A 10,431-nucleotide genomic window follows, 5' to 3' on the forward strand; every position below is an offset into this window, starting at 1 on the left:
CATGAGTATGAAATTATAGATTTATTTTCATATTTTTTTCACATTTTTCATATTTTTAAAGTTATCTTTTAGGGACCTCCCTTTATTGATAAGTGAAATATTCCTATAATCCTCCATGCCTATGATGATAGTTATGCATTTAGAGTTACTTTTTCATTATGTAATAAAATGAATCAAGAATGAAGATTGGATAATTTGTTACTTTAAAATTTCTTTTTTGAAGGATTCAGTGTTGACTGGTGGGCTCTCGGAGTACTAATGTTTGAGATGATGGCAGGAAGGTCTCCATTTGATATTGTTGGGAGCTCTGATAACCCTGATCAAAACACAGAAGATTATCTCTTCCAAGGTAATTTGTAGTATTTTATGCAGATTCTCTGTAAATGTATTCTAGAGCATGAATGAGGGTAGCACAAGTTATTGCTTTGAGTAAGAAAGAGGAAAATAATCTGGACAATATACATCATAATATGTGAGGCTTTAATTTTTTGGAATACATTCTTTTCTACCTCACTACTCTTCATTCCCATTTGCCAGTTACCTTCTCATTCTCAAAAACATAACACATTCCTTTAGATTGTATGTCACAAACAGATTGGAAGAAGGAATCCTGTGGGTAGGGGGGACATGGACCCGAGGCTGAGTGCTTAAGTTCAAGAACAATATGGGGAAAAAAATAGAGTACCAAGAAGAGGGATTGAAAGGTGGGAGGAGCCCCACAATTGAGAATACAAAGAATTGAACAGAACAGAAGCAAGCAGATAAGCACAGGACTCCCAACACAACACATAGTCCAAAGAAATGTGAAGGCTGCTGTAAAATTCTGCATTTAATAATTAAGACCATTCCAGGAAATGAATAGATATTTTATATAATAGGAACTTCAGATGGACCTGAACTATGTGGAAGGATGTTCAACCTCACTACTAATTAGGGGTATGCGCATTAAAACATTAACGAACTACTATTCCATCCATTTGGCACAAATTTTAAAGCTGGTAATATCAGTGCTGGTGAGGACGTGTAGCAACTGGAACTCTCATAGACTGCTGGTGATAGTGAAAGTTGATAAAACATCTTTGGAGAATAATTTGGCAGTGTTAAATATAATGCCATTATTTTTATCTTTCCAGTTATTTTGGAAAAACAAATTCGCATACCACGTTCTCTGTCTGTGAAAGCTGCGAGTGTCCTGAAGAGTTTTCTCAACAAGGTATAGTGTATAATAATCTTTAGTGGTTTAGTTCTCTATAAATTAAACTGGTAAGTAGGTTCACGCAATGTAAAATTCCAGAATAGCAGAGGATGTAGTTAGATCTGGGATTTGCCTCTTCACCAGAATAATTTGACATTAGATCCTGAGATGAGTTGTCCTTTCCGTTTTGCCAGTGTACTCCCAGCTACATATTATGTATGGTGTTTTTAACGTAAATGACATATACCTTGTACTTAATTAGAGAAAAATTGCCTCTTGGGGGATAGTTTCAATTATACTTTCGGTCGCAATATTGAATTTTCTTTGGATTATTATTCATAGACACTCTTTACTTATTGAGGAATTGGGGCAATAGTGTTCTCTACAAATTCTGTCTGTTCTCTACAAATTCTCAGGTTTTTATGTAGGTACCATTACGTAGGCATGATTAACTAAATCATTGGCCAATGGTGATTGAACTCAATTTCCAGCCCCTCTGAAAATGGGGCTCAAAGTTCCAACCTCTTCATCACATAGTTGGTTCCTCTGGCAACCAGCCCACATTCTCAAGTATATAGAGGCCCAACAAGAGTCACCTTATTAGCATAAATTCAGGTATGATCAGAAGGGATTTGTTATGAGTAACAAAAGACACTCCTTTCACTCAGGAAATTACAAGGGTTTAGAAGCTCTGTGTCAGGAACCTGGGACAAAGACCAAGTATATATACTTATTACATCACAATGATCTTGGCAATTATAAATCATATTTTAAATAAATGGTAGTTTAAAATAGGTTGATGAGCATTTACCTTCTAAGATAAATAATATATGATGAATTTTAATAAGATGAGAAATCGAAGCTTATCTTAAATGAGTACTTTATATGAGGAAAGACTTTAACTGGAAACCTAAGCTTTAACACAGTGAAAAATGAAGGTGAAAGGTGTTAATATGCAAAATAAATTGCCTTTTATTAGAAAGAAAAATGGGAACATGTTCTCACTCAGTAATGAATAAGCCAAGACTTTTTACAAGTTGCATTCCCCTTCTTAGTCCAATGATTTAGATAATGGTTGTATCATTATTGTACACAGTTTATGGATTGTTGCCATAATTAGGCATGGGGTTTTTAAATTAAGCTAAAAACTTGTGAAGTTTGGGGGTTTGCATATTTCGACTGTCACCGTAACCCATGCCAAAGAAATAGCTGGATGTCGCTCAAATGATTCTGCTGCTCTCATTTTCCTCCCATTTTTCTTTAGCAAGGACTGGTGACATAGCTCCATTTTAATTACATGATAGCTGGAGAAGGAGCCATGAAAAATCATAACTTGTCACAAGCTTCAGATACTCATTTGCATCTAGTGTTGTACCTTCTAGAAATGAAAGGTAGACCATTCTGATTTCAGTTATAAAGGTGTAACAGACACAAAACACAGGTCACAAAGGTGATGTATTCTAATGCATGATATTCACCCAATTTTGAAACATTTCTTTGCACCATAGGACCCAAAGGAACGATTAGGTTGTCATCCTCAAACAGGATTTGCTGATATTCAAGGACACCCATTTTTCCGAAATGTTGATTGGGATATGGTATGTAAATTTTGATTGTTTGCTGTATTAGATTTCATTATTACCTTGGGCCAAATTTTATTGTCTTAAAAGAATACCAGAAAACTAGTATATCACAGATTAAATTACTTAAAATCGTTCTCTAAAGTGCTTTTTAAAAAGCTTTTAACAGCTTAGAACATTAATTTAGTGGAGCAAGTTGTGATATTATTGATACCTGCATTGATGTTGAGATTTATAAATCATTTTCATTATTATGAATATTGTAGAACCTTGCCTAGGGACTCACTTTAATAAGACTGGGAAACATGTGACAGCAGATGAGAAATGTGGAGGTGGAATTTTTCTAAGAATACAGGCTTGAACTGTCATCCAATATGTCTTTCTAGATGGAGCAAAAGCAGGTGGTACCTCCCTTTAAACCAAATATTTCTGGGGAATTTGGTTTGGACAACTTTGATTCTCAGTTTACTAATGAACCTGTCCAGCTCACTCCAGATGATGAGTAAGTATTTCTATAGACTGAAATATTTTTAAAGTTCTTTGAAAGTCCCATTTTTAGTGGCTATGCAATGTTTTATTATCATATTATACTATAATTTATCTAACAATTCAGTTACAGGATATTTGAACCTATTATACTATTATAAATTATAACAACTGCCATTTTCTATTTTGCTTTACATGCATTATCTCTGATTCTCACAACAACCTTGTAAACCTAGTTATTGTCATCTTCAGTTTACAGATGAAGAAACCGAGGCTCAGAGAGGTTAAGTAAAGTTACGTAGCTGTCAGGTGACAGAGCCAGGATTCAGACCCAAATCTGAGTGACCAAGGCCTGTGTTCTTCCCACTGTGTTGCACTGTTTTCCATTCTGATGATGACCAGGTGTCTTGAGTTCCTGCATATTAAGATAGACTCCTAGAAAGGGAATTAGGTTAAAGGGTATGAAATTTTAGAGCTCTTGATATGTATTGCCAAATTGCTTTTTTAAAAGATTGCATCAGCTTATCAAGTCCAGCCATCAGTGATCTGACCTGTTTTTTGTGTTTATATTACATGTTTTTAAAACATGGTTTAGAGTAACTTGGGAATATTTTGATCATTTACATGTCTTTGCAGATTCATTCTCTCATCTCAAGGAGGCCCTTACTGCTTGGCAGTCATTTACATCTTGTTGATTCTTACCCCATTCCTCATAGCAGCTGTTCTAAACTGTCTCAACATTTTAGAAGCCTTCATTCCTACCCCTGCCTCCATCACTCTTAATGGATTAACCTTGCCTTAACTTGACTACAAGCCTTGAGACCTCCTTGGTGTGAGCTTTCTCCCTTTCAGCTGTCACCAGACCACCTTGCATCTCAGAATTGATCTCTCTCTCTTCTCAAACGTTTTCTTTTTCCCTGTTCTCGGAAGGCTATCCTTCCTTTACAAGGGGCCCTCCGTTTTCCCAGACTTGTTCCCTTATTTTCCTCCAGGATTTCATTTTGTCAGTTGCCTCCATTAAAACACCTTTAACTTCTCGTTTTCACCTTTTTCCCCTCTGCTTATAAACATGCTCAAATATCCTGTCCCCCCCCCCCCCCCCCCCCCCGCTGAATCTTAGCACTTCTTTGAAGCACCATTTTTTTCTCATTTTCTTTTTATCTCCCAGCTTTTTCAAAGGCAGTTAATAGATGGTCATGGTAAAGGAAAAATAAATAAGAAGTATCTTTTATCGGATGCCTTCAGAGTAGTCAGCATTGATTACAGTCAACATCGATTGTGTTGTACTTTTTTACTGCCAGCATTTTAACCTCTTACAGCTTAACCTGCTCTTTCAGCTTTGAAGGTTGAATGACTTCTTAATTTCTAAATATTAAGGTATTTTTTGATCAGTTCCCATTTCCCCTGATATCTATAAAGCATGGCCTTGCTTTGGTTGTCACTGTCTATCCTGGTTCTACTTCATCTCTGTGACCATTTGCCATCTTTTTTTTGCCCTGTCTCCTTGAGACTAGAATGTACTGCGGTTCTATTCATGACAGCCTTTTCTTTGCTATATGCACTTTGTACCTTGGAGATTTGTTCCAGCCCTGTCGCACGGATACCAGTTACTTAAATGACTCCCAGCTTAATTGGCAAATAATTATTGAGCAAAAGGTGCTCCACTAAGTACTAGACATTCAAAGATGATCAAGACATAGGTCCATCTTACAAAAAAGCTTACTGCTTTCTAGAGGAGAGAGATGTATACCAAAATCATTATTTCAGACAGCACCAGGTATCAGAAGGAGCACTAGATTTAATCAAAAGATAAGGGTTTGAATCCAGACACCACCTTTTACCAGCTGGGTAACCTGGGTGTGAATTACATAACTTCTCTGAGGCTATTTCTTCTTGTATTGTCTAACTCACAAAGTTGTTGTTAAGAATAAATGAGTGATGGTTTTTAAAGGATTTAGCTCCCACCCTGATGTCTGTTTTGAGCTGCATTTCCATCTCGTGTCAGATAGCATCTCCCCTAGCTCGTCAGATAAGCACCTCAAACATATTAAGTCTGAAATCAAAGTAATGCCCTTTTATGGTCTCTTTTTCTGTTGTTCTCAATCAGTTCCTTGTTCTTATTCACCTTTTTCTGCTCATTGCATCAGCATGTATTCCTGTATTCAGATTTCAAATATCAGTGACTGTTGACTCCTTCTTTTCCTTAACTAGAAAATATCTTCAGCTGCCAAGTCTATGTCTGTTTTTCCTTTACTTCATCATTTGCATCAGATCCTTCTTTTCCATTTGCATTGCCATAAGCTCAGTTTAGACCTTTTCCAAATCAGACCTAGAATATTATACCATCCTCTTAATTGGGCTCCTTCTTTACTTTGCAACCCATTCTATACATCTCATGAAGTACCACTCCAGTTCTTTAAATACTTAAATCAGAAACCTTTAGTAACTCCTGCATTGCCTAGAAGATAAAATCTATCCTCTTGGCTAGCGTTTAAGGCCTCCCACCATCTGTTCCAGCCTGACTTAATAGCCATATCTCTCACTATATGTTAACACAAATGCTATGTTCTGATCAGTCTCAGTTACTCAGCATTCCCTGATAGTGTGCTGTTAACCTTTGCTCATGCTGTTTCCTCTATATTCTTCCTTCATTTGCATCTATTGAAACTTTCCCCATCTTTTAAAGCTATCTCAAATGCAACCTGATCTTTGATGGATTGAGGTAAATCTTCTTAGTGTAAACATCACTGGATTCTTTGAGCTAGCCATTACCTTCCTTCCAGCATCATCTGCCACTTAACACCCTTCTCTTCCTGTGCTCCAGCTCTAATAAATGTCCTGTATTTCCCCAGACCTAGCATAATCTTTCATCATTCTGTTCAGTAAGTGTTTGTGGAATGAATGCTGCCTTTTTTGATTTCTAGAAGTCACCCTTTTCTTCAGAACTGTGATTAGAACAGGACTTAGCTTGTCCTGTCTAAAACTTAACAGATACTACTTTCTCTTGTAGCTTTCTTTTTGTACGAGGTACCTTCCCTCCTTGAACAAGGGCACTATACCTGTGTAACTGTGCTCTGCACTATGGTGTTTGAGTGTTAAAATATTCGATAGTACTACTTACTGATCACTTTTGAAGTAGAAGCCCAGTGTAACAGTGTCCACCTCTCCACGCCCTGCGACCCACTACTTCTCTGTGGTGGTCGCTCCTTATTCCAGGTCTCTCAGTGTACTTACTTGTTCCTATTGCCTTTTCCTTTCGGTTAACTTCTGAGATTCTCTTCACCATATTCCATCTGGCCGTTGAAGTGACTGCTAAATTGAATACTAGTTCAGACCTCGATGTTTACCTGTAGTTATGAATGTTCAGGTCAATAGTTAAAATTAACTAGAATTGTGACAACTTGCTCCTTTTTTATTCTCAGTCTTCAGTTTTAGACTACCTTTTAGTATAAACTTGCTTATTCACTTATTAGTCTTTTTTGATTTTCAGTACTCATGAGTCTTCTAGATAATATTTTGGGATTAATCTAAAAACTCATAAAATATTTTTTCCATAAGATATATAAATTAGCCTTATTTTTTGTATTAATCTTATTTTACCACTTAAATAAAAAAATTGATGAAATCTTGATTATGAAAATTAATTTTTTTCAACAGTGATATTGTAAAGAAGATTGATCAGTCTGAATTTGAAGGTTTTGAATATATCAATCCCCTTTTGATGTCTGCAGAAGAATGCGTCTGATCCTCATTTCTCAACTGTGCATTTTGTTTTTGTTGCCATTTAATGCATGGAAAAGTCATTACCAGCCTGGAGTCAATGAACTGTATTATATTTGCCACCTACAGAAAAGCACTTCAGTATCTTCTGTTGTTGACTGTAAGAGTCAATTATTACATCTAAGTTTACCTATGAAAAAAAATTGAGACTATTTCCAGGTAATCATGTTAAAATTTAGTTATACTGATAATCTAGCAGGCTACTGATAAGTAACGAAGTTGTCCTTTTTTTCTGAAGGAAATACCACTCCTTTTAAAAAGAGTATCTGTTACATTAAGGCATATGGTGGGATTATATCATAAGCCTCCCATGATTTTTGTCATTCTTCCGTAAGTCATTTAAGTGGTTAATTTTGGAAAAAAGATTAATTCAAAGTACAGCAACCTGTTATATTACCTGTTAGTTTCTGAATTCTTTGTGTTTAAAAATTCAGCTGTAAATTTTATCATTGCTTTGGATAATTAAATTATTGATTTTTAAGGCAACAGTTATTAAATTGAATGATAATAAAAGATATTGCTTGCTTAGAATTGGGGAATACAGATCTTTCTTGAGAAAAATAATAGACATTTTCTTAAGATTCCAAATCATTAGCTATTTTTAAAAAACTAATACAAGTGATTTCTTTAATATATGAAGGGGTTAGCTTCTGAGCTTGTCCCTTTAGCCAGAACTTTAACTGGAATGTTAGTTAATACATGTAGTTCAAAGGATCCAGGATGCAGTTGAATGGAAAATTACTGAGTATATAGAAAGGAAAAAATAGAAATTTAAAATAGATACAAAAAATTTCAATGGTCATATTTATTTCTTATTGGAGAATAAATCTCACAGTTGCTTTCTGTGATTTGATTTAAATAAAAGATTGATACCAAACTTTTAAATGCATTCCACCTATCAGGCGGAGGCAGAATGTATACTATTTTTACCTTATAATTTAGTATACAGGAAAAAAACTTATCTTCTAATCAATGTGTTAACCATGATTATTCTTCCCTCAGACCACACTATCCATATTTTTGGACACTTTATGGCATCATCAGTGAAATCCAAGAAAAATAATAAACATGAATAAACATTCAGGACACACCCATACACACATACATACATACTCACACACATCACAATTCTAACTCCTTAAGTGAGTTTTTGTTAAGTAGGTAATACATGTAATACAGAGTAGAATACATTTCAGGGGCAAAGTTTTTCAAATTATTTTTATTCATGTTAGTGTTTTAGCAATGTAGTATTTAAAGCAGCAGTCCTAGACCTTTTTGGCACCAGGGATCTGTGCTAGGTCAGAATCTATCTGTGCTCCTATCCAAAAAGTCCTAGACCTTTTTGGCACCAGGGATCTGTGCTAGGTCAGAATCTAATGCCTGACCTCTGAGGTGGAGCTGAGGCGGTGATGCTAGGGCTGGAGAGCTGCTGCAAGTACAGATGAAGCTTCGCTCGCCTGCCGCTCACTTCCTGCTGAGTGGCCAGGTTCCTTATAGGCCACGGACTGGGGGTTGGAGACCCCTGAATAGGGATGCCAGTGATAGCATCCTTCTGTTGTTTAAGTATTCTTTTTATGAAAAGGGATTTAAAAAGTAACTATAATCATCTAAATTACTTATAATTGCTTAATCTTAGTACAATTTAATTTTGGGGAAAGCTATCTAGTCTTAAACTTACAATGATTTAAAATTTGTAGGCATTTAATTAACTTTTTTGAGGGGGAGGGGGATGCTACATTTCATTAGAAATGTAATTTTCCCCAAAGTTTCTGACCATGTATACTTCTTTTCATTAATAACTAAGTCTAAAAGCAATGAAAACCTCAAAGGAAAAATGTTGACATACATTCACATATTTATTTTAGAGATATGTGTTTCTTTTAATACCAGAAACTTGTTTTAAAACAAAAAGCAGTATTCACTTCAAACCATAAACTTAGAGAAAATTCTGATATCTTATGTAAGAAATATGTTTATGATCTTGCTTTTAAGTGGTGCTGTTTCCTCTATGGCATTAGTTCTAAAATTTTAGGATGTGGAATAATCACCAAGGAAGTTTAAAATGCACATTACTGTTCCTACCTTAGAATTCTGTTAGGTCTTTGAATGAACTACATTCTGAGAAACATTTTCTATGAGTTATTCTTTTATTTTGTCCTGTAGTTAAATATTAGAAAAGATTATTCAATGCTAAAACATTTTGAGAAGGGGTAGGCAATGAATTACATATCAATAATTTTAAATAAATGTTGAACAAATAACTTCTTCAAATTAGATATCTTCTCAAAAAAAATCCATCAGTGTTCTATCAATAATGTTACAAATGGTGAGCATTTTTCTATGGTTAAGTTTTAAACACTATTCATGGTAGTCTTTTGTTTTTAAATCTTTTTTTTTTTAACTAGTAAGACTCACTGTGTATATTTTATGTAATTGCATTACAAATATGTTTTTAATCATGTTCTGTTTTTTGTAGTCTTCAAGTGCCATGACAATTCTTTTTATATTATACAGAAGTTCTCTCAAAATACTCATCAGAAGAATAAGGCAGTTGACAGTCAGAATGGTTGGAATTGTGATGTTCTAAGAAAAAAATTTATTTTGTATAAGCATGTGGTCAGATCATTTTCTGTATATGCAGCCTTAATTGGATAGCAGGTATTTTACTTTGTATATTTACTTTTTAAATTTTGTTTTGACTCTTGTCATGTAGAGTATTGCCTTGGTCATCATAATGTAATCTGTATTGGTGTGTTTTGTTTTGTTTTTTATTTTAAAATCTTTAAATAAAATGTTTAATACCCATTAAGATTGGAATTTATTTAATATATAACACCAGAAATTTGTTGAAGGTGTATCAAAATTTGTTTAAAAAGGAAAATGAGAATTTTAGAGTTTGGAATTTTGCTGTATGTAAAACAGCATTCTGGTAGTACTGATGCCATATTGTAGATTGGAACTCATAAAATATTTAGTATACTTTTAAACTTGCCCTTCGTTGCATCTCTTCTGTTGGTAAACAAATTATTGAAAGATCAGCTGAACATAGAACATTTTAACTTTTACAACTGAAGCAAATTTAAACAATCAGCAGATTATTCCCAAATTGTGTTCTACAGTGATCTAAAGTTTTAGAACTCCTTTCTCACTTCTAGCTATTGTCCATATATAAACAAGTGTGAGCCTGGTGTCCCACATTTACAACCATCTTTAACATAAGTTAATGTTTCCTTTCCTTCGCAAGAAGAATTAAATCTTAAGTGCCTTAACTTTTTTTCTTAATTGACTTGTCAGAGAGCTGGGGCTTGTGTATTAAAACGGTCAAAGACTGATCTCCTATGTCTGTTATTTTATCCTAAATTCAACTCTTGCTCAAAATGGAGTTAAAGG

General features: G+C 34.6%; 1 protein-coding gene across 7 annotated transcripts in view; it reads left to right on the forward strand.

The window, feature by feature from the left end:
* Nucleotides 1-9,850, forward strand: part of PRKCI (protein kinase C iota) — a 69,939-nt gene extending 60,089 nt beyond the window's left edge. For 5 of the 7 annotated variants that reach the window (XR_002777691.1, XR_002777689.1, XR_002777690.1 and 2 more), the window contains 6 exons: nucleotides 224-349; nucleotides 1,134-1,213; nucleotides 2,704-2,793; nucleotides 3,162-3,277; nucleotides 6,919-8,339; nucleotides 8,412-9,850. Coding sequence is in view for 1 of the 7 variants with exons in the window: in XM_011380309.2 (XP_011378611.1) it covers nucleotides 1,134-1,213; nucleotides 2,704-2,793; nucleotides 3,162-3,277; nucleotides 6,919-7,006 (374 nt within the window). In the remaining 6 variants the exon portion in view is untranslated. Of the gene's footprint in view, nucleotides 1-223; nucleotides 350-1,133; nucleotides 1,214-2,703; nucleotides 2,794-3,161; nucleotides 3,278-6,918; nucleotides 8,340-8,411 lie in introns of those variants that run through there. The other 2 variants (XR_002777687.1, XM_011380309.2) reach the window with 2 other exon arrangements.
* The last annotated feature ends 581 nt before the right edge of the window (nucleotides 9,851-10,431 follow it).

The sequence above is a fragment of the Pteropus vampyrus genome, unplaced genomic scaffold (assembly GCF_000151845.1).
Source record: "Pteropus vampyrus isolate Shadow unplaced genomic scaffold, Pvam_2.0 Scaffold12, whole genome shotgun sequence".
NCBI lineage: Eukaryota > Metazoa > Chordata > Mammalia > Chiroptera > Pteropodidae > Pteropus > Pteropus vampyrus.